The 23,323-nt window shown below is 55.3% G+C and overlaps 2 protein-coding genes across 3 annotated transcripts in view; one reads left to right on the forward strand and one right to left on the reverse strand.

Moving 5' to 3' along the window:
• The first annotated feature begins 9,080 nt into the window (after window positions 1-9,080).
• Window positions 9,081-15,565, forward strand: BARHL1 (BarH like homeobox 1). The gene is made up of 3 exons (XM_031449539.2): window positions 9,081-9,546; window positions 13,435-13,657; window positions 15,271-15,565. The coding sequence occupies exons 1-3, from the start codon at window positions 9,081-9,083 to the stop codon at window positions 15,563-15,565; spliced, it is 984 nt and encodes a 327-aa protein (XP_031305399.2).
• A 3,846-nt stretch (window positions 15,566-19,411) lies between these two features.
• The window catches only part of DDX31 (DEAD-box helicase 31), a 67,149-nt gene continuing 63,237 nt past the window's right edge, over window positions 19,412-23,323 (reverse strand). For both annotated transcript variants that reach the window (XM_064490645.1, XM_010975399.3), the window contains one exon: window positions 19,412-20,925. In XM_064490645.1, the coding sequence (XP_064346715.1) occupies window positions 20,745-20,925 (181 nt within the window). In that variant the 3' untranslated portion in view covers window positions 19,412-20,744. The remainder of the gene's footprint in view (window positions 20,926-23,323) is intronic.

The following is a 23,323-nucleotide window of genomic DNA, read 5'->3' on the forward strand; positions in this document are numbered from 1 at the left end:
CTGCATGGCTCACCCACAGGTGCCATGACAGCTCCCAGGCTGAGCATAGGCAGCCAAAAAGTGGGCGGGCTCAATTTCTGGAAACCCCCACCCCTTCCCCCAAATAGTTGGAATAATCCGCCCACTCGTTAGCCTAGGAAATTACCCAGCCCGTAAAAGCTAACAACTCCAAACCCTGGGGCTGCCTCTCTTGTCTTCTGAGATGGCCTGCACGCTGTCTATGGAGTGTGTATCTCCCTGAATAAATCTACTTTCACTTTATGACTCACTCTTGAATTCTTGCCTGCGTGAGACAGGAACCTATATTCTCCAGCTACCCACAGAGCAGCTTGTTAGCACTCCAGAAGCTTCCACTGCTCTTGGGATAAAATCCACACTCCTCACTGGGCCCACAGCCCCCACCCCCACCCCCATCCCGCTAAGGCAGCCAAGGGCCCTCCCTCTCCCTGCTCTGCACCCTCCTCTCACTGCCCAGAGGCGTCAGCCCCACCCTGCCTTAGGCTTTGGTTTTGCTTCTCCCTCTGCCTGGAACACCTGGGCCCCAGACTGTCACCTGCCCGCCCCTTCTTGTCATCCAGATCTTAGCTCAAAAGTCAAGTCTCCTACTCCAAAGGCCTTCCGTGAATTAGCCACCAGTTAAAGCCACACCAACCTGTTTTATTCTCTGCAAAGCACCAGGCCCTCATGGACTGCGTGTCTTCTCCTCTAGAAGGGAAGGGGCCCAGGATCAGGGGCCTAAGATCCCAGGGCCCAGATGTGAGGGGCTGCAGAATGGCCCACTGCGTGAACATCTGCTTGGCTCCTGCCCCTACAGGCCAAGGGCCTGACAGGGATCAGCCAGCAGCCTGGGCAGGGAGACGCGGTCTGCTGATCACAGGTCTGGGTGAGCAACCTGAGCTGCCTTCCCACCCCCACCATGTGTACACGTTGCAGCTCACTGGAAGCTAATTCCGCCAAAATACCACACACACTAACAAACTCCCTCAGGAATCCGGCTCAGCAGGGGCCTTGATGGGCCCCACCCCACTCTAAGGACCTGAAGTCCCCCTCCCACCCCACAAACCAGAGGGAAATCAGCACCTCCAGTCAACTTTGCTGCAGCCACCCCGCAGCCTTCTAACCCCCGGGAGCCGCGACCCTGCTGAGGAAGCAGGTCAAGCCCCAGGGTCCTGGCCACTGAGCTGGTCACCATTCCATGTGGTCAAGGGCACGAAGCCCAGCTCCACCATGTGTGACCCCAAGTAAGTGTCCTAACGTCTCTGTGCCTCACCTGTGAGACTGGACTCTGACACGCTGCAGGATGTTTCCTCGAGCTAAGTGAAATCATGACTACATTGAAGAATGTGTTTAACGTGATTAGCACAGAATCCGGCACTTTTAAGCAATAGATACATGGGAATTATTCTTTTCTTCTTATTAATAAAGCACATGGAAAAGGGACAACCAGAGCTCTGTGAATGACTGAGGGGCAAGGGCAGGATGTTCAAAGGAACAAAAGCCTTTGCATCCAGATGCATCAAGAAGATAGTACATTATATACAGAGAGAAGGCATTTTATTATTATATGTAAGGTAAGATATTGTGAATTGAACCCACTCTTTTGCTCTGAAATCCTCTATGGAAATGAGGGTACACATCAGGACACAGAATTTCCTGAAGGACCCAGAATGAGGCTCTATCCACCAAAAAGCTGGAGACTCTTCAGTAGCGACGAGCAAGATGCCCACCGGTCAGTGGCCCCACCAGGTCTGCTTTTCCAAGGACCCGGCCAAGGGGGAAAGTATGGACCTGGCCAGAAGACGCTACAGGAAATCGCTTTTGTCTGTCCAATTACTTCCTGCCTCTGCAGTGGGCAGGCCATGTGCTGTGGGACCAGCGGAGGCTGTGACAGATGCCCTGGGAGCACACCCTCCATCCTCTCCTGGAGTCCCCCAGCCTCTCCCGGTGCTCCGGGGCCAGGCTTGAGCGGCTTGCTGCAGAGTCCCTCAGCTCCTTGTCCTACAGCGCCACCCTCTGGCGAGTCAGAGTAGGAGGCCCAAGAAGGTGCCTGGCCCTTCCCTCTCTGTCTCCTTCCCTCCCCGAGCTTGGTCCTTCCCTCCGCATTAATTATTTGTGCCTGCACAAAGCCCCAGGTCTGATTCCAGCCGATTCTGCCTTCTCGGGTGTCCTTTCGCATCGGCCAAACACCTGTCCTCACTCATGCTGACTCTGGCCAGGGCAGGGGCAGGAGGGCCTCCCGGCACAGCTGGGGTCCCTGACTATCCTTCGTGATCCAGGGTAGAGTCCCAGAAGGTTCCAGCCTGCAGGGGTCTTGGGGATCATCTGCTGACTGCCCCCTCCATCACCATTCTCCCCACCTCACAGATGGAAAAGAGATGGCCTGAGTCCACTCAATAAGCCAGGCCAGGCCAGTGACCCCTCCACTACGTGTTCCAGAGCCTGCCCTCCAAAACTGCTTCTCAGTTAAAGATGGGCAGAAACAGAGCTCAGCTTCCCATCCCAAGTTGTCATAATCACGTGCCAATAAATGCCACATGAGTGAGCATGGCTGTCACCTGAGATATGGCCTTGAGCCCCTGTTTTTGCTTATTTCCCTGCTGGTTGGCATTGGGAACATTCTACCTCCTGTTTGGGTTTCTTGGCAACACCTTCATCAGAGATTTAACCAAACAAAGAGGCCCATGTGTACTATCCTCACAAGCCACAGGGAGGCAGCCAGTCTGGACCCTCACCCTGCCAGCTTGAAATTCTTAGAAGTCCCCTCGGAGGTGAGAGGAAGGCAGTGCCCGTGTGGATGTGCACTTGGCAGGAGGCAGGGAGCAAGCATGGGCCTGGGGTGTTGCGCCAGGACTCACAAAGCTGGGAGGGGCTTGAGGACACATCCGGTCCTGCCAGAGAAGACAGAGGGCTGCATTCACTTAGCAGCCAAAGTAGGGCTGGAGCAGACCTCTTGGCTAGGTCCATCCAGCTTTCTTTTCATGCTGAACCCCTACTGACTTCAGTCTAATTCCAGATTTTTAAATGAGAGTCCAAACCTCACTGGTTCTCTCATTGCTGCCACCCACCCCCCTACTCTGATATACCCAGATAATGAACAATTTTCTCAGCCAGAAGAAAGAAGAGGGAGTTCTGGAGTCTGAGGTTGTGCAGGATTTTTATCAGGGAAGGTAGAAATGAGCCAACGGCACTCAGTGTCTGCTATCTGCCTGGCAGGGGGCTTCTAGAAGCCTGAAGAGAAAGCACTGCTCATAGCCACAAATCCAAATCCAGTCCCAAGAGTTCCCTGGACCCAGTTAGAGATCACGTGTCTTTTTGGTTCACTCATCCAAGCTCCCCAATGGGTTTCGAGCCACAGATTTAGGGTCCAGGGAGAGCACACGTGGGTGACAGCAAGCAGTCCAGCAGCTCAGGTGCCAAGGTGGGCCTGGCAGCCACACAGGTATGTGTTTCCAATCAAGCACCTTCTTTTGCATTTATCCTGATGGACCAAAACTGTCTTTCTGCTGTATTTCTTTTTACTTGGGCAACCCTTTGATGCTTGAAATCATCATTAGAAGGAATAAAAAAAAAAAGTAGGTTGGCTTTTTATACAGGTTCCTAGAACTGAATGTAGCCAAATGATAAACTTGAATCCACAAACAGGAAATAGTCTGTGAAGGGGAAATTAGGTCGATGGGTGCCACTGAGCTCTGTGAAATCTGTGAGGGCGGGTCCATCCCCTGTCATAGTCCCCATGACATTGCCAGCATCTAGAAGGGAACGAGAGAGGGAAAGAGGAAGAGAGAAGAGAGGCAGGGAGAATGGAGGGAGGGAGGGCAGAAGAGAAGAAATAATCCGCTCTTTCTGATTTCTGGAGCCCCATGGGATTTTGAACTAAACCAGCAAAAATGATTGAGAACAGCATGACCCTGAAGCCCACAAATTGTCCAAATCCTTGTCCAACCCGTTTATTTACAGAGCAGAGAGATTATTAGCACCCTAGCCTGGCCCATGTCATTCAAATCCCTTGTCCCCTCCATGCTAGAAGCTGGTTTTGGCAGGAAGGCCCAGGGCAAAGGGCGGGGTAAGGGGCTGACTTCCCCAGCAGGGGCCCTAACCTGCCACAGGAAAGGCCCGGCCTGCTAGTCTCAGTGGCCCTGCTGTGACGTGCGTAATTGTTCTTCTCCTGAGCCAAGGGCAGAGCCCTCACTATGACCGCTGCAGTGGGCAGTGTCTTCCGCACCTTACAGCTGGAAAACGCGCAGCCCAGGAAGTGTCTGCTCAAGGTCACAGAGCAGGGCTGGGGTAATGGTGAGACAGGTAAGGCCCTGGCCATGGGTACAAACCGTTTGACTTTTCCCCAAACTCAGTAACCAAGACAAATCATCTTTTCATGCAATATTTTTCAATCAAAATTTTAAAATCCCTGATGGACAAACTAGCAACAGTTTCCAGAAAGACTTGCATGATTCATCTCCCTTGCCTCACCTTGGCCCCAGCCCTGGATCCTAGAGCCAGGGTTCTACTTCAAGTCTGGTTGATTCTGGATTCTGTAACCTCAACCATGTCACTCCCTCTGTGTTATACTGCCCCTGGCCCCAGCTACCCAGAAGACCTCAAGACCATTCTCAAAAAGCTTTGAGAGGAGAGGGTATAGCTTAGTGGTAGAGTGTGTGCTTAGCAGGCACAAGGTCCTGGGTTCAATCCCCAGTACCTCCATTAAAATGAATAAACAAACAAACCTAATTACCTTCTCCTCCAAAAAATTAATTTAAAAAAAAAAAAATCTTTGAGCACATCTCCCCATGTGCTTACCTGGTGAGCATAACAAGGCCTTTTCCACACTCAGGGAGAGGTGGTTGAGTGGCATTCAGTGGAAAGGGAGGTGGGGCTGGGGTGGGGAGGAAGCTGGTAAGAACCACAGCTCAGCCAGAGGCCCAGGCCTGTTCCTGACCCAAAGCCAAACCCAAGCCAAGTGCCCTAGGTGGAGCAGAAGGACATGGGTTCTATAGGTCAGCCATGGGCTTCTTCCACCCCTGCATCTCACTATAAACCTCTGGTGTTAATGTCTTTGTAGCAAAGGGAAAGCTGAGGTCTAGGCAAGAGAGATGAGCTGTCCAGAGCAGGAACAAGGCCAGAGCCCAGGCCTTCTGCAGGCTAGTTCGTGCAGCTGCCCACCTTCCCTCGAAAAGAGCAGTGGATCCTTCTCCTTCTCTGTTGGGGTCATTCTGTGAGTGCTTGGTTAGGGCCCTTCTGGGGCTCTGGGTCCATCCAGAGACTGATGGTTTAAAAGAAAGCAAGTTCAAAGGACTGAATGGGCAGGGGCTGGAATCTGAAGCTAAAGGATCCTAGAGGAAGTGAGAGGCTGGGGAGGTGTTGGAGTCCTGAAAAGGGAGCCCGGACAGGGGTCTGGGTGCTGGTGTGGCCGTTCTGGGCCCCTGGTGAAGACTGAGTAGTTGGGAGCCTGGTTCTGGACATGACCTTCTCTCACTCCCTTTCTCACCCCTGAGTTCTCCAAGCCTCTGCCCTCCCAGGGGAGGGCCCAAGGCAGCTGAAGTAGGGGGTGGAGCCCAGGGGGACAGGGGGGAAGAGGCCTGCCTCCTGCTGTGTCAGCGGAGCTCTCAGAAGTTTAGTAACCTGTCATGGTTCACGCCCAGCTTTGCTGGACCTTCTGCCCCTCCAGGACCAACCAGGCTCCTTTCTCAAAGGAAGGAGTGGGTCACCCACTCAGGATCCCCTGGATGCTTAGTAATATGCCAATTCCTGGGCTTCTTCCTAGTTAAACAAGAGCCCAGGTGGGTACACACGTATCTCTCAGACTGTGGACAGGCTGGGATGAAAGAACCCCCCGGGGTGATGGAGAAAAGAGAAAGGAGGAGACACAGCAGTGGAGGTGGAAGCCCTCGAATAGGAATAAAACGATGTTAGTGAGAGAGGGCTGAATCCCAGAGGAAATTCCAAATGGAATAAATGGCACAGAATGCTTTATATCACAACAGCCTGTGGTAATTCAGTACTAATGACAGTATACTAACAACCTGTTAAAGATTCTGGGGCTCCGAGCAGGCCGGCGACGCGGGCTAGGGCTGCAGGAAGCTGGCGTCCTTGCTGCTCTTTTCCACCTAAGAGGCTGGCTCCCTCGCCCCTACTCCCCACCGGCTTTACGCTTCAGCTCTGATACCCGAGAGTGCCCAGCACCACCGGAGGCATCACTTTTGCGGGGCGCAGGATCCAAAACAAACCCCAGCCTAAGACCCCGAGGCCAGAAAAAGTCCTTGCGCCGCCGGATGCAGGTCCGCCCTGGGCAGGGGCGGGGCGGCTCGGCCCGCCCGCGGGCAGCGCGGGACGGGACTTGCTTGCTGCTTCGCGGAGTCCGCGGATCCTGGCTCTGGGGCGTTACGATCGCTAACAAAACCAGGACAACTAGTCCCGTTGACCCACACTGGGACCTTGGGGTCAGGAGGAGATGAGGTCTTCCAGAGATGCAGGCGCAGGCCGGGCGCAGGGGTGAAGCGGGAGAATGGAGAGGGGAGCGGGGTCTCCAGAGGCGCCCAGAGCAGGCCAGTTGAGGGCTGGCCAGGAAGAGCCAGGCAGCGCAGGCTCCTCGTGATTTATGCTCCCCTCCCCATCTACCAAATGAAAATGAACGACCGGCCAGCTCGCCCCGCCACGGGAGGCGCCCACTGCAGCGGCCGCCGGGCTGGGGCAGGGGCCTGTCGGCTCGCGGCCCCTCGGCGCCCGCCCTCCCGCCTCCCCGACCCGACAGCTTGCAGCCGAGCCGGGCTCGCCGTCCCCTGGGAGCCGCCCGTCCTCGCCCCCAGTCCGGCCGGCGGCAGGGCCGCTTCCAATCTGCCGGCGGGCGCAGGGGGGAGAGCGCGGGGAGCCGGGCGAGAGGCCACCGCCGGCCTCGTCAGAGGGAGAAGAAAGTTTCTGCTCCAACCGGGTTGCCGGGCTTCCCTGGGCCGCGGCTCGGGTTTGGGGGTATTCGGGTGCCTCACTAATCTGCTGCGGTTTCAGACGCTGAACCCCATCAGGCCCCGGGTAGTTTTCTGGGGGCCCATGGGGAGGGGGCCAGGAGCGCGCGGGCCGCCTGGGAAGGCCGAGGCTCCCGGCGCAGGGTGAGCAAAGAACGTCTTGGGCCCTCGGGATGCGGATGCAAGTGCGCGGGCTCGGCTCCCTCCGCCCTTTGACCGCAGACCCGGATCGCGATCCCTGGCGTCCAGGCGGAATGGATCTAGGCCCCCAACGCGCTTCAGATCTGCCCGCCTCCCTGGGCCCCGGCACCGGAGACCGAGCCCTGAAACGTGCGGAGCTAGAGCACTGGAGCTGAGTCAGGGAGTTGGGGTGAGGGGCGAGTTATTCACAATGAAAAGACCATGTATCCAGCGCTGCTTTGAAAATAAATCCTCAAGCGAGTTCCGGCTCCGCGCGAAATGAGAAGCCGTTTGCAGAAGTCTATACTCGCACTCGGAAGCTCTTGCGCGTTTCTGTTCAGAGGTGCAAAAAACACCCGACTCCCGGGATCCGCGCCACAGGAGAGGCTGTCAGCTGCGTTGGGGTCTGTTGCGCTGCCTCGGTCGGGCCACACGGCTTTCTCGGGGTCCCCCTAACGTCCTAGACACGATCCTCCCAGATTCTCCACCCTCGCCCCATAGTGAAGCCGTGGTTCTGGCTCCTTCTAGGTGCAGACACCAGGCTTTCCCACCTGTGCCAGGCCCGCAGGGTCCAAAGAGGTCAGAAGAGAGGGCTGCAAATTTTCCTACACGAAAAACATCTAGAACCCAAAGAAAATGCCTGAAAAAATGTAACAAATTAAAATCTCCTCTGCACACACACATTTTTTCTGCTGGGTTTAGTCCCTTTCTGTTGCTGGAGGAAGACAAAAAAAAAAAAAAACAACAACAACAACAACAAAAAAAAACGACTGGGTGGGGCGGGGGAGGTGGGGAGGGGAAAGAAAAGGGATCTATGACAGCCCAGCGGACGAATAATTTGAATAACTGTGGGAAAGTGTAGGGGAAAACTTTAAAAACCTCACATCCCAACCCAACGGCAGCGGCAGCCGGGCTCCGGACCCCTCCCCTCCAGTCTGTACCCCCCTCGGTTAATCACCCTCATTAGGAGCCTCATCACCAGTCTAATGAAAGCAAACCGTGTGGAAATCGCTGGTAAACAGTTGGGTCTGTGCTGTAATTAATTCAGTGTCTCTTTTAATCAAACTGAAAGGAATCGGGCAGTGGCTTGCGGAGCCGTGACATCACCCCCAAAATCGGTCAGAGCCAATCAGCTTCATCACTCCGGGGACACGTGGGCGAGTCCCCTTAAAAAAAAAACACAACATAACGAGAAAAAAAAAGAAACAAAAAAAAAAAAACCAGCCCCAAAGTAAAAGTGACACAAGTTCATTTTTTAAAGAAAGGGGGGGAAGCGAAGGCGCGCGCGGAGGACGGGCTGAGAGCTGCAACCTCGGAGCCAGGAGGCGCTGTCCACGGTGCTGACGGGCCCCCGGAGCCGTGAGAGCGCGGAAAGAGGACCTCCTGGGCCAGGTGGAGCGTCATGCGCCGAGGGCCGCCACCGCCGCTCTCCGCGGTGCTGACGCCGCCAGGTGCGCTCCGTTCCCCCGGCTGGTAGCGCGGTTTGGGCCCGCTGCTATCCGCTGTGCTGACCCCACTGCCCTCGGCAACCGCTCGCCTGGAGGAAGCGTGTGGTTTGGATTTTTAAAAGGCCCTTCTTTATTTAGATTCCAACATTCTCGCATCTCTTCTGTGCCAAAGGGGAGCTCAGATCGTCCGTCTCCCCCTTTGCTCTCCCCAACTTGGCGCACCCTCCCTCCCGTTTCTCCCTGACACTCCCACCACCCCCCCTCGGCTCGGAGGCTCGGCGCGATGCTGCAGAAGACGCGCTGAGCCCTTTTGGATCTAATGCGCAGAGGAGGTTGGCCCAGAGCTCCTGGGCTCCCCCAAGGCTGAACTCCATCCAAGGTGCCCGCAGGCTCCCTGCCCGCCTTCCCCATGCCAGCCCGCAGCTAGGGGCAGGGGCAGCGGCGGCTGGGGTTGGGGGTGGGTGGGGAGCTTTTGGGGAGGACAGGTCGCAGCTTGGCTATGGAAGGCTCCAATGGCTTTGGGATCGACTCCATTCTCTCCCACCGAGCGGGCAGCCCCGCCCTTCCCAAGGGGGACCCCTTGCTCGGGGACTGCCGCTCACCCCTGGAGCTGAGTCCGCGCTCGGAGAGCAGCAGCGACTGCTCTTCACCAGCCTCACCAGGAAGAGACTGTTTGGAGACGGGTGCCCCGCGGCCTGGCGGGGCATCAGGCCCAGGTTTGGACTCCCACCTGCAGCCTGGGCAGCTCTCAGCCCCAGCCCAGTCTCGTACCGTGACCTCCTCCTTTCTGATCAGGGACATCCTTGCCGACTGCAAACCACTCGCGGCCTGTGCACCCTACTCTAGCAGCGGGCAGCCAGCCGCTCCCGAGCCTGGGGGCCGTCTTGCGGCCAAGGCCGGGGAGGACTTTAGAGACAAGCTGGACAAAAGTGGCAGCAACGCCTCATCGGACTCTGAGTATAAAGGTAAGAAAACGGGAGGTGAAAACTTGGGGGGAATGCTATGTTTCTGAACACTGGTATTAAAACTGGAGGGCACAGACATGAAGACATATACATGTTCACTCCAAGCTCCCCCCAGGGCCCAGGCTGAGCCGTTGGTCTTGCCTGAGCCATTCAGCCGGCCCCGGTGGTTATGCTTTTGGGCAACAAAGAGTCCAGTGGAGAGAGTGAGGAGCGGGATACTGTGAGCCCTAAGAGAGATTTCCTAAAATACACAAAGCAAACTTTCCAAACTTCGATTGGGATCATCCAGCCTGCCGGTGGGCAGGAACAAGTTCCTATCAGGCCAGTGGCTCTCTGGGAAAAGACCCTACAGAAGCAAGGGAAGACCCAAAGGGTTCTGCTTGAACACCCCTTTATAAGAGTGAAAACCTAGCAGGAAATTTCAGCTGGAGCCCTGAGAACAGTCAGAATTTTCCACCCTTTAATTTGAATTTCCAGACAGGGAGAGGAATTGAGCTTTCCCTCCCACTGGGCTCGGTGTGATCTGGGCCCTGGGAATCACGCAAAAGAAATGCTCACTTCAAAGTAGAAACAGCAGCCAGGTGGGTGGCTGGCCAGGAACAGGTTCAGAGGTCTAGTGGAGAGGGGAGGCCCCTGTACCTACTCAACTGTTCTCACTGGATTTGACTTTACATGCATTAAGCAATCAACTTCGGGCTGTGTGTGCAGTACCAGCGATTCCCCAGCACCCAGCTCTATACTGGGGTTGCTTCCCCTTTCCCTGCCTTTCCACCTCCGTGAATCTGTTCATTAGTAGTTGTTGTTCCCTTTTCATCCCATCTTAACCAGGGAGCTGAAATTGGGATTAAGATGAAAGGGGGAAGGACGGAGAGAAGAAGGAAGAAAGGGAAAAAAAGAAGGGTGAAGGAAAGAGTTCTCTAATTTTGTTTCTCACCCCCAGCCATTGCCTTGACTTAAGCTCTTTGGTCAGGCCAGAGGCCCCAAGTTCTTTCTTAGGAAAAAGTCAGAGACAGGAAGGGAAGGAGCATCGGGACTTCAAGGGAGAGAGTCCTGTGTCCCCAACCAGCAGAAAACCAGGGACTGGCAGAGGCTGTTCAGTGTTCTTTCAGCCTTATAGTGAATTCCCAGCACACTGGTGATAAGATAAAGCTTCCCTATAAAGGCAACTTCTTTATTGTCTTGGGGGCTCTGCACCTCCTGGCCCATATTTGCATTGCACAAGTCTTCACAAAAATTTAGGAAGGCTCATTTAACACTCCTCCTAAGCAAGAATTCGTTTGTGGACAACACCCTGACCTCAAACTGAAATCCACTTGGGGCCCACTCCACATCTCAGTTTCCTCCGCTTCCCCACACCACGGCGGAGCCTGAATCAGTCTCGCTGGGCCAGTCGTGCCTAGAAAGCGGCAGGTCCGGCTGGAGCAGCCAGAAGGGAGGTCCAGAGGCATGTGGCCCAGCGACCCTTGCTCCTCCCCCTGGGGCTATTTGGAGAGGCACGGAAAACTTGCCCGGGAGAAAGACAGGTGTGTGTGTGTGTGAAGGGTTGGGGGAGGGGAACAAGGGAGGCAATGTAAATATACATTCACAACATCACGTTTTATTATGTGCAATTCTCAACAACACCCCGGGTCTATGGCTGGAGTAAGCGGCGAGACTCCCCAGCCCTGCGTGCTAACGTCTGGTGCCGGCGGCAGTGAAAGACCGGGGCTCTTGTCTCCTTTTATTTTTTTGCCGGTAGGCAGGATTTTGAGGAGAGCTTTCGTTTACAGTAACTGGAATATCAGTTTTCTTCTCTTGTCCCTGACGATATCTGATCGGGGAGGTGAGGTAGGCCGGCTGGCCACATAGCACTTAAATAGGTTTGGGGCCGAGGAGGGTGGAAGGTCTCCCCCACCCCGAGGCACCGCCGCTGCCTTTGCACCAACAAAGCCCAGGGTGAAGAGGAAGTGGGACTACCTGCAGCATTTCTCAAAGGTGGAAGCGACTTTTTCAAGGCCCGAGGTAGGAAACCTTGCCTAGAGACAGACACACTGGGGTGGGCATCTAAGCCCCTATGCACCTAACAAGCTAAGAGTCATTTCCCCCAAGGAGCTCATGGAAGGAAGGTCAGTCCCATCCTGGGTTTCTGGAATCAAAGACCTCACAGCATAACATTTAAGGAAGTGGAAACCGGGCTTTGAAGTAAGGCGGTGTGCCATGCAGCCTCGCCTGCTAGAGCCGCTATCTTTGGAGAAATGAAACTGGTGCTCTGCAAGGTCGGTGGGCCTGGAACTCTGAGGCACTGAGATCTGGGTTAAGCCTGAGCAGCACTGAGTGTGTAACCGAAGGCTCCAGCTTGCGCAGGAGACAGAGTAGAGAAAAGCCCCAGGAGGCAGCCCTTTCCTCCCAACACCACAAACTCAACCCTGACCCACTCCCCACTACTTCGGAAATAGTCCGGGGAATTCGGTCAGAAAGTAAGGTTTCCACAACACCAAGCCTGCAGTTTGAGTAATTGCTTCCTGGAAGTTGTTTAAACCCTATCTGCCTATCTGCATAGACAGAACTCAAGCGCCCCCCACCCCCTGCCCCGTCCCAGCATATCCCTGTCTCCCGTGCTCCAATGTGGCCCGAGCCCAGGAGGGCAGGGAGGACCTGGATGCGCTGGCCTGGTGGAGGCGGGAGGAAAGTGTTGGCCCCAGTTTCTCACCAGCGAGCACTCTCCCGGCTCACCCAGCTCACCCGCCTCGGTGCACTCGGTGCCCGGTGCCCTCCCAGCCTCGAACTGCTGCCTTTCCGGTTGAAAAGTCTTGCTCCCTAGTGGCTCAATTAACCGGATTATTGTTTCCTACAGAGAGAAATCAACTAACATTCAGCTGAACCCTGTCACTGCAAACGCCACGCTCAATGAAACTCACCATAAAGGAAAATAGAGAAAAAGAGGGGGGAAGCCCCAGCCCCCAGCTGCCAATTTTACAAGGTGGTCTCTGGTTATATCACTTCAGGGGGAGAAAGAGGGAGAGCATTGAGTTTGTTCGATCAAGTGTACGTTTTTGGTGCAGTCAACCCCAAAGGAAAGTGTTGGGGGAAAAAGAAACCGCCTTGTCCGGTCCTCTCCTTGGGACTCAGGAGCGGAGACCTTGCTGGGGTATCCCAAGCGAGGTTCGGAAATGCATGGCAGCCACAGTGGGCACCACGTTGATGGAAACGCTGACCTCTGTGGTGCGTGCATTTGCCGGGAACACTCCTTGCTTATTTTTCCAAGCCCTTTGAGTTCCCAGATCTGGGCCCCCAGTGACTCGCCTTCTGCACAGCATGCTGATTGTAGTTTAAGAATTAGGGAACTATCACTATAGATTCACATCCACCTAGGGGCCAGGCAGGATGTGGGTGCAATTATTTGTTCTTCGGGACCACGTTTCACTCCAGCGTAAACAGGATTGTCTTTCCATGCGGGTTTTTCTCCCCAGACTCTGGCCCTCAGCTTCCTCCCTTCCTCGTCCAGATGTAGCCAGAGAATCGGGGCACAAATGTGCAGCACAGTCCCAAACCCCTGAGCACACACCCTCGCAGCCCACCTGGCTGGAGCCCCTGGGTCCCCTCTCTTCCCCTCCCCTGGCAGGTCTGCCCAGTCAATCCGCTAATCCCTCCAGGGAGCACCAGCACATTGGAGGAGCCGGGCTGAGAGAAAGCGGATTGAGTTCTCTCGGCTTTGGGTTACTTCTCCCCGGAGGTGTCTGTCCTCCTCGGTCTGGGGGCCCAGAGGTTCCGGCTCTGAGCGGCCTTGCCTTGTCCCCATGGGCTTGAGTGCGGTGGGGCCACCGCTGCCGTGGGGAGCCGCACTTACGAGAACGCCACTGGCCAGTGGCTGGCGAAGCCAGGCCCTGATGCACGGCTGTGTCTCCCCAGTGAAGGAGGAGGGTGACCGTGAGATCTCTAGCTCAAGGGACAGTCCCCCGGTGCGCCTGAAAAAGCCACGCAAGGCACGAACAGCCTTCACCGACCATCAGCTGGCACAGCTGGAGCGCAGCTTTGAGCGGCAGAAATACCTGAGTGTGCAGGACCGTATGGAGCTCGCAGCCTCGCTCAACCTCACCGACACGCAGGTCAAGACCTGGTACCAGAACCGCAGGTGAGGCCCCGCTGCGCGGCAGGGGGCAGAAACGGCCCCCTCCCCTCTCCTCCCTGCCCCAGGACAGGACCCATCAGGACGTGGCCTGACTCACTAAGGGAGGGCTCCTGAGCTTTCCCCATTCTATAAAAGGGGGGAAGCGGGGAAACAGGCCTCAGGGAGAGAAGGCCTCCCCCAAAGTCCACAGTTAGGGAGAGACACAGGGCAAGATTTGGTCTCCAGTGCCCAGGACAGACGCACAGACACGTGGGCCACTGGAGGTCCAAGGCCTGCCTCACCCCAGCCAGGTCCTACCACCAGCCCAGACAGCCCAGGCAGCTGCTTGGGGGCATACGGGGTGGCTCTAAGCTCTCCCAGGATTCTTCTGGCCTCCCCACCCTTTCTAGTACCTGAAACCTGAGGAGGGAAGGGGCCCAGCCCTAGCTCCTTGGGGACTGTGTGACTGATTGAATGGGAAATTGGTGCTGGGCACTAAGTCTTGAAACTGGTATTTCCTAACCTCCCTCCCCAACACATTCACAGGATGATGATAAACACATACAAAATACACACTCAGCCCACAGTCACACACTCACATCCATCTGCACAACTCACGAAGTAATACAAACACACCCACAGTCACCCACACACTCTTAGTGGAGGAGGCCAGAATGGTGCTTTCCATAAACAAGCCTCAGAACACGTTGCCCCATTAATAATAAATACCGATTACTGCTCCAGGCATCAATAATTAAGGCCCGTTACAGTAATTACACAATTATGATGATGATGAATAATTCACAGAGGGAAACGGGGTTGGTGTGGCTGAGTCGGACTCAGTGGGACCGCCTCGCTGGCCAGGGGCACCCACGAGTCCAGCCACAGCAGCCCTGGCAACCAGTTTCCGGTCTTCCGCAAACCCCGGCCTACATTCCCTTTGTGGCTTCCTGGCTTCCGGACCAGACGGAACGCAGGGCTCCCCACAAGCCTCCGACCTGTGCGCAGAGTGCAGGGGGTGCGGGCGCTTGGTGGAGAGGTGCGCACGGATCCTCCCCAGCATCCTCTCTAGTCGCAGTCTCCAGCCCGCGTGCTTCCAAAGAAGCGCCGCCAAATGGGGTACCGCGGCGGTGCTGGCCTCCGCCTCCGGCGGTGCGGCTGGACCAACCGCGCCCCCTTCCACGGAGAGCAGACCGGCCCCCGGGGCCCCGCCGTCCTCTCCAGGGCAGTCTTGCCTTCCGAGGGCCTCCCTAGGGGACAGATGCACAGGGGAACTCCAACACTCCACTCCAAGGGCCCTGACTGCGATCCCTTGAGCAGGGTATGGCAAGGTTAGATTCCCAGCTTAGGGATAAAACAGCCTGGCTTAGAATGTGCGTATCCTCTTTCTAGGCCATCTTGAAAACTGGCCCGTGCCTCAATTTTCTTATCTGTAAAGTGGGGATAACAGCCATGGGAGGCTGGTGGAAGATTAAAGGAGTCGATGCCTGTAACTGCGAGAACGTTATTTATGAACGAATTCGTGTGATCCCTCTTGGACTCCCTGCAGGGGCTCCGGGACAAGCACTCCTGAGAGGCAGGGGTGTCAGGGTGCCACAGTTCTGACCCCGCCTTACACCTTTCTTTCCGGCCCCTAGGACTAAATGGAAGCGACAGACTGCCGTCGGGTTGGAGCTGCTGGCGGAGGCAGGCAATTACTCAGCGCTCCAGCGGATGTTCCCGTCGCCTTATTTCTACCCGCAGAGTCTCGTTTCCAACCTGGATCCCGGCGCCGCACTGTATCTGTACCGCGGGCCCAGCGCGCCGCCGCCTGCCCTGCAGAGACCTCTGGTGCCCCGCATCCTCATCCACGGACTCCAGGGCGCCAGCGAGCCGCCCCCGCCGCTGCCCCCGCTGGCCGGCGTCCTCCCGCGCGCCGCGCAGCCTCGGTGAAGCGCCGCCTCGAGGCGCACCCGGCGCTCCGCGCTGGCCCCTGCCGCCTGCCTCCGGGAGGGCGCGGGGTTTCAACGCCCCTTCCCGGGGGCCCCTGTCCGGCCCTCCCTGGCGTACAGCCTAGTGTCCCCAGAAGGGCCAAATGCCAAGTCTTTTGAGGCCCGGACCCCCGGACTGAATCTCCCTCACCCTCCTGGGCACCCTTTCTCTCCCCGCCACTCCATCAGCGAGCCACTTCCACCGCCGGATGTGCATCCATCCCCCAGCTCTCCGCCCCAGGCACGGCCCCTCGCCCCTCCCGGGAGCAGGTGGGGCGACCCCCATGCTGCACCCTCCCCCTCCACGCTCCAGCTGTACACCGAGTCCTCTCTGCGCACCCCCGACGTGTAGAGGAGAAGGGGAGTGTGGAGCCTCCCCGCAGCCTCTCCCCCCGCGCCAGGGCCGGCGGCCGAGCTGTACATACCGTGTGCAAAGTGTATATGAAGTTATTTATTCGTGACCCATGAGCCCGTGACTGTGTCCGTGAATCAGTGAGTTTGTGGCCTGTGCCCACCCCCTCCCAGGCGGTGCAGGAAGGGGCCAGGGGACTTGCCCACCTACCCCGACCCCCAGCCCTCACCTCCAGCCTGCGTCCAGGGGCAGCCAGGCCCCTCGGGTTCTTTTTTAAATGTGGAAATAAACTTCTTACAAATGACCAGGCGCCTGTCCCCGCTCGGCCCTTCTTCCCTACTACTCCTCAAGATTCATTTTCCCCACCTGGGGCTCGGATTCTTTCCACCCTCAGTAAGGAAATCCTTGTCTCGCGCTCTTCCTTGGTGCTGTGGTGGTGGGCGGGGGTCTCCCTCCCCGGCCTCAGTCTTCCTATCTTTATAGTGAGGAGAGCACGCTGCTCCCCCACCTCCCCCGCCTCTCCATCTGGTTCCTCGCTGCTCGCAGCCGGTCCCGGGGGCCAGGGTGGGGGTCAGCACGCGGGCTCGCTCGGCTGCGGGCCGGGCTCCGGTGCCCTCGCTGAGCCGGCTCATCTGGCCGCAACAAGGACGCCAGCAGCTGGTGACCGGCCCGTCGGGCGCGGGGGCCGACAGATGGGCTCCGAGGCGACTCCCCCCGCCGGCCCCCGGGCCCCGGGCCCCGGCCGCGCTCGGCTCCGGCCGCTCGCGGGCGCCGGCGCGGCTCCCAGCTCCCCGCGCCGGGTAAGACCCGAAGAACCTTCGCTGGGAACCTGACGCCTCGCAGGGTAACCCCGACTCCCGCATCTTCTCATTCCCCCCTCACCCACGGAGGACGCTGGGGATGAGACCCAGAGGGGAGCCAAACCCCAGCGTCTGCCCCGGAGCCCCAGCCTGCGGCCCCAGGGTCTCAGGGGAGGGGTTTAAGTTTCCAGCCAGACTCCAGGCTCCCGTTCACGGAGAGCCAAGGTCACCTCCGGAGGCTGTCCCTCTCCGGGGGGGTGGTCTCAGGTGCTCCCCTCCCACACACCACCTGCAGCTTGAACTCCCAGGACACGCCCAGGGCTGGGAAGTTTGGGGGCTCAGCAAGCTGAAGCCCCCCACCCCCGTTTTGCGGCAGGGTTGCTCTGGAAGAGGGCTGCCTGGTGAAGGAGAGGTGGGCTTATGTTTAAACTCTTAACTCCCCCCACCCTGGACCCTGCTACTGTTTCCTCCCCGGCCCCCAACACTCTCACACCTCGGTTTTTCTTTCTTGGGGTGGTGAGGGTATTATTCTAATTTTGCAAAATGCACAGCAGCTGATTAAGTCTAGGAGCTCCCTCGGCTTTCAAGTTCTTTTGCATGTGAATGGGGGCCGGTAAATCCCCAACTCTGGCTGTGGTGGGGGTTGAGGGGGAGACTGTCCCCAACTCAGGGTTAATGAAGTGAGAAAGGAGTCTCTCACAGCCTCCTGCAAACAAAACCCCCCAGTGCAACAAACCCTGCCCAAATCCTACATGGATTGACTTAAACCCAGGGGATAAGTGCTTTAAATTAATCTCATTGAATAAGAATGAGACCAAACAAAACTCTTTAAAATCATATTAAAAATCTATCAAAGGACAACTTGCACTGGTGTGCTTTTCATTTTGTGAGAGAGAAGAAGGTAGGCTGGAGAACCACCCTTACATTTACACAGCGGCAGTGTAAATCACCGACACATTCTCAACTATGTAATTGTCCTTGTTCCTCGGAGGCGATTTCATATCTTACATTAATGAAGAACAAGGCCTCCCTACAAGTTTATAATTACAATATTTTAAATTGTCCTGCACTTGCCATCTGTAATAATAACTTTACAACCTTGGCAGTGAGGATGCTTTTCATCCATTTAGAAGGCTAAATTGGTTTCTCTGTTCCCAACCCTGGGGCTGGGGGAACTCTCATTGGAGATAGGAAAAAAAAAAAAATGCATGTGTGAGACCCCCAGCATGCAGAACAATAGGAGGGGCGCCCAGAAGGGCGTCCCCTCTGCTGCTCCAATGACCCACCCCCACCCTCCTTATAAGCCTAGACTCAATGGGGCAACAAAGTTGAAAAGAAGTCTAGATTCCCCGACAGGCCTCACTGCAAGGCTTCTGGACATTTTTAAGAAGTCGAGCTGATTTTCCGGGTGCCTCACTGCCCCCACTTGGGCAGGCTTTGCTCTAAATTTTTCCTCCGACGGAGCAGATTAAGAGATAAGGTGTAATGGTCATGCAGGCAATTTAACAAGACCCGTGAAGCGCCCTTTGCAAGCAGGGCAACTTCTCCAGTGGAAAAAAGCCTTAAATTTCTGTCTCCTGGAAGCGATATTTGGATTTTAATGGCTTCTGCTGACTTTCCGTTGAGGGGCTGAAGGGCTAAGTAGAGAGGGCATAGCAGTTTGGGAACACCTGCCTTAAGGGGAGCTCATTTACTCCCCTCTCTTCCCTAAATCTTGCCTCCCTTCACTACAGGGGGAAAAAAAAATCAAAGGAATCCAGGCTTTGTCAAAATGTCCTTTGCTGAGATTTGGTTGGCTCTGCTCTTCTAAGAGTGGAAAATGCTGTTTGCATTGCATCAGCACTGCCTTAATCACTCACCAAGGGCTCTTTGCCCTTCGGTGCATGAGAATGGGGACCCCTCTGAAGATGTGCAGCCACTGAGGACTGCAGACATGAAGATGTCTGGGACTAAGAAAAAAAAAAAGCATTTTACAAGCCCACGAGGGCAAAAAGCTTTTGGCTGCAACATTCCATGAAATGCCCCAGTTCTCTGTGACTTAAATGTGAGGATCAGGCTTGTGACACAGAGAAAGAGGTAAGTTTGGGAAATCAGAAGGAGAGGCTCGATTAGAAAGACACACAAAATTAGAATATGTACAGTGGAATTAGGCTAAAGCTTTGCCTAATTGATGCCTGAAATGTATAATCTGTCAAGAGCCATAATAAGAAAGAGATTTATTTTAAGGTTATTTAAATTTAGTTAATATTAACCCTAAACCTGCTAAATCCATGTTTCTTTATTAACTGGGGGTAATATATTGATTCTGCTTAGAAACAGACCCACATAACATCTATGGCAAGAAACCCTCACCTCAGTGGTAGCAAATTAAGTGTAAGTTTCCATCTCAGAATTATAGTCACTTACGTGCCTTGCAAGCTTCTGGCACTTCTCCCCCCCCCCAGGAATGCCGAACTCTGTGGATTCACCCTTTAATGGAATGAGTACTATGAGGGGGAGGGGAGAGTAGGGTTTCTCTTTGATCACCCCCATCACTGGCGTTAATCCTGTTTCTCACAAGGCTGGGTTGTCTTTATAAAGTTTGATCCCTCCTTTTCTCATCCAAATCGTGTGGACCATCACACATCGAAATATAAGGAGGCAGATTTGCCCAAAGTCAGTATGACATGTGCTACAGGTTTATTTATTATTATTGTTACAGATTTCATCAACTGCCCCTATTAATTTCTATGTGATAGCCAGCTCTGAGAGGTCACTTTTTCCCTCCTGCAGAGGACCAGTGCTTCCAGGCTCACGCTAAACCTCACGATTCCTCAGCTGAAGTTCACTTACATCTGATGGCTGGCTGCGGCTACCAGACAGGGATGGAGGGAAGGACCCCCCGACACACACCATGGTCCCCGAAGACAGCCCACCTTGTAACTCTCGAGATCCTCTCCCTCCCTTCAGTTCGTGTGGAGCTGGAGGGCCTACTGAAGCGGGGCCTCGACCCCTGTGCCAGTAACTTCAGAGGAGGAGGAGGCTGGATTTTTAAATGGATAACAGGAGGAAAAGTGGAGAGAAAAGAACAGACAGACGGATGGACGGAGAGGGTCAGGCTTTTACCCTCTTCTCCTTTGGACCCCTCTGGAGTTACCCGTGTCCAAATCTTACATTTATTGGGAAATCAATATGCCCCGGGGGTCCTCTTTCAAACCTCGCAGAAAACACAATGGGGAGGGGCCGCTGCGGCCCGGCCACAGGCCAGACCCCAGACCTTTTTCAAAGACAAGATGGGATTCGAGGGGAGAAAACACTCAGGACACCGGTGCCTCTGGTCTTTGAAGGCAAATAATAAAAAAGCAACAGTAAATCAAATGTCCTGAGAAAGTGTGTTCTCCCTGGACCAGAAGGAGAGCGCAAGGCGTGTGAACGTGACAGGGGGCTCCGAACAGCCTGCGGGCGGAAAGCAGGGCACCCTGGAGTCGCTTCTGACCCGCACCGAACACTCCTGTGGTCCTTTTTAATAAAGCATTTGTACATCAAGAAAATGATCGGATAAAGAGTTTTTTCTCTTTCTTTACAGAGTCAATTCTAGTTTTAAAAATCCTATTTCATGCCAACAGAGGTATTGAGAGGGCAGGTTAAAGTAAACTGTGATGCTTTACAGAACATAGTCACAGGCAGGGTCAAATCCCTGGCTGGCTCGCAGGACCCTAGGTTTTCACGTTAAGTCATGGGGGCACCATGTGATCTCTGGGTGTCGATGAGCGTCTTGCCTTGATGGAGTAAATACAAGACAGGCTGCTCAGCTACTCCAGCCTGTGCTGACCCCTAGCCCTGCTCTGGGCTGTGCTCTCAGTCTCAGGGACGAGTCAGCGGGGAAGGCCACACCGTTAGTTCCCACAAGGCCGCTCTGACGAGAACAGGACGCCAGCTCCGGGATCCACTCAGGCCCCGTCCTGTGGACGCAGAGTTTACAAATACTTCCTGGGAAGTCTCGCAGTCCCTCAGTAAGGCTTTTGGGCTTCGTTTTTTCCCACGGCCGAGGCTGGGCGCTGGCTGCCCGGCCCCGCGCATTCGCTTTGCTTTTTGACCTTGGCGACGCTGGTCTCCATCCCACTTGAGTATTCTGAGAGCAAGATTTCAGCGAGGCGGTGTCTGCTCTGGGTCCTCCTCTGAAGGTCGGGCCTGAAGAACAATAGCAGCAGAGGAGGAAAGAAAACTTTATTATTTTTTTTTTCTTTCCCATTTGGAAGCGGCTGCGAGCAGCTGGTTCCGAGGCTGTGGAACTGACATTTTTGCATTAACAGAAGTGCAGCCCCTTCAATAGCGATGTTTTGATATTACATGCACAAGAAGATTAGATACGGTGCTGACAGATTTTCATAACGGTGGCAAAATATCATGGCATTTTTGAAAGTGAGGCTTTGTTCTGTGTTGTTTTCATGGGGAAAAAAAGAATGAAACACACTCGTACTCTGATGGCAAACGAGGTGTGTGATACAGCAGTTTGCAAAAGGAAGGGGGAGAAACCCGCCTTGGAACTCGGCAACACTGAGCCGAGGCTCCTGGAGACCCCCCTGCAGTTCAAGGCAATCAGCCTCCTCCCGGGGACCTGGCGGCCACGAGGTGGGGGCGTCAGCCGCAGACACCTCTTCACTGGCTGAAGAGACCCTTGTAAATTACTTCCTACCCCTGCAAAACCCAGACCCAGGAGCACTTGGGGATACGTCAGCACTGGCACCCGGGACAGACCACAGCCCCAGGGCTGTCGGAGGGAGGGCCTCCCTGCCCCAGCCCACCCGGGAGCCGCCAAGGGCTGAAAATCAATTTCAGGTGATGAATCCCAGCAGCTGTTTTCAAAAGACAGCGGCCTTATCATTTATTTGATCAGAAGATCAGAGGGGGAAATTTGTAGAAGTTCAGCGCGGTACACAGGAAAAATGATTATGAAAATTGAAGAGTAAAACAATGTTTCCTGAGACAGGATTTTCACCAAACAACAGAGTCGTTACCACTGAATCCATCTTGCTACGCCGCCCGATGTGGCAGTCTTGGCTTCTTGCAAAAGGCAGATGTTACCCTCTGCTACTTATATTTACAGCATTTTCTTTGCTGTAAAAATCAGAGGATAAACTGGACTAGAAGCAAATATAATAGAACTCCTCTGAAGCCCAGGAATTAAAACAGGACGAATCTGTGCTATTGTACTGATTATGGAAGGGACCCCATCATAACCAGGTTAAAGCTACCTCGTCTCTTCAAACTCACCTGCAGAGGGTGGGGTGCAAGTGACAGCGGGGCCAGGGCTCCGTCAGTCACACAGTGGATTCTGCTGTGACAAAGAGGGAGAACTGCAAAGTCATCCTGCGCTGGGGAAAAGATCTGGGGCGAGCCGGTAACAGGGCCGATAATCAAGGGCCGGACATTTGTAGCAAGAGCACGTGTACAGGACAGGGACTTCGTGAGAAGATCACAGATACACAGGGAAGTACTGTCTGGGTTCTACGTCATCTCACATGCCCTTCCCTCGATGAGGTACGTGTGATTACCATCTCACTTTACAGACGAGGAAACAAAGCCCGGAGGAGGGGAAGTAACCTCTCCAAGCCCACCCTCAGAGCAGAAGCCCAGGAGCAAACAGAGCGCGGACGGACCTGGCCGAGCTCTTCCCCCTGGGCTGCCAGTCCCAGATGGACAGTGGAGGGGACAGGAAGGTCCAGCAGGGTCAAGGGTGACAAGTGACCATGATTTGACCCAGAAGAGCCCTTCATGGTCTCACAGGACTGTTCCAGTGGGACGATGGTGGGGTGGAGGCCAGATGACAGAGTGAGGAGAGAAGGGAGAGAGGACAACTGAGGGGGGAGGAGCTGCTGGGGACAGAGATGCAGGACATGGACCCGTCTGCGACTTGGGCTTTCTCATCTGGAAAATGGGGATGCCACTCAGAATGACACTCATGAGGCTTTGTAAAAAGGGAACAAGACACACAGAGGCTGGTGGCTGGCACGGGGCTGCAGGCAATCACAGCTAAGCACGAGGCAGCTGGAGTCCAGAGATGCCAAGCGACTGCCCCCAGGCCACACAGGAGCCAGGACCGACTCTGAAGCCCTGGCAGCGGGGCCGGGGCTCTGGGATCACCTCACCCTTTCGTAAAGAGCAGGACGCTGCCCTGTGGACTCTGTGCGCCCATGTCCCGGGCGAAGGTCCGCGCCTCGGGGGCCCACGTGTGGTGGGGAAGCGACAGGCCTGCAGTGAACACACCAAACGTGCTCCAAAGGAAGGCTGCCAGTTCTGGGGCTTGTAGTTTATTTTTAGTCGGGCAACGTTGACAGACAGAGTGAGAAGGTTCTGACGGGAAGGAATGCTGCTTCTCCCGGCCTTGTTTGAAGCCTGGTACTCACAACATGTATAATTTTAAGCATAACAACCCGAGTTTCAAAATATGCAAAATTTCAGTCAAAATATCCTCCCCGGCAGAAGAGCCACCACTTCGACGACGGCTCCTGCCACCAGTAATGCAGAGTAAATCACCAGAGTCGCATCTGGGCGACTGGCACGCCGACTGCCTGCAAGGCGCCCGGAG

Source organism: Camelus dromedarius, chromosome 10 (genome assembly GCF_036321535.1).
Source record: "Camelus dromedarius isolate mCamDro1 chromosome 10, mCamDro1.pat, whole genome shotgun sequence".
NCBI classification, from domain to species: Eukaryota; Metazoa; Chordata; class Mammalia; order Artiodactyla; family Camelidae; genus Camelus; species Camelus dromedarius.

Bases quoted from the DNA above. Each gene is read 5' to 3' on its own strand.
- BARHL1 (XM_031449539.2), top strand. From the start codon at position 9,081: ATGGAAGGCTCCAATGGCTTTGGGATCGACTCCATTCTCTCCCACCGA. The intron at 9,547-13,434 runs GTAAGAAAACGG...GTGTCTCCCCAG, and splicing joins ATCGGACTCTGAGTATAAAG to TGAAGGAGGAGGGTGACCGT. The intron at 13,658-15,270 runs GTGAGGCCCCGC...TCCGGCCCCTAG, and splicing joins ACCTGGTACCAGAACCGCAG to GACTAAATGGAAGCGACAGA.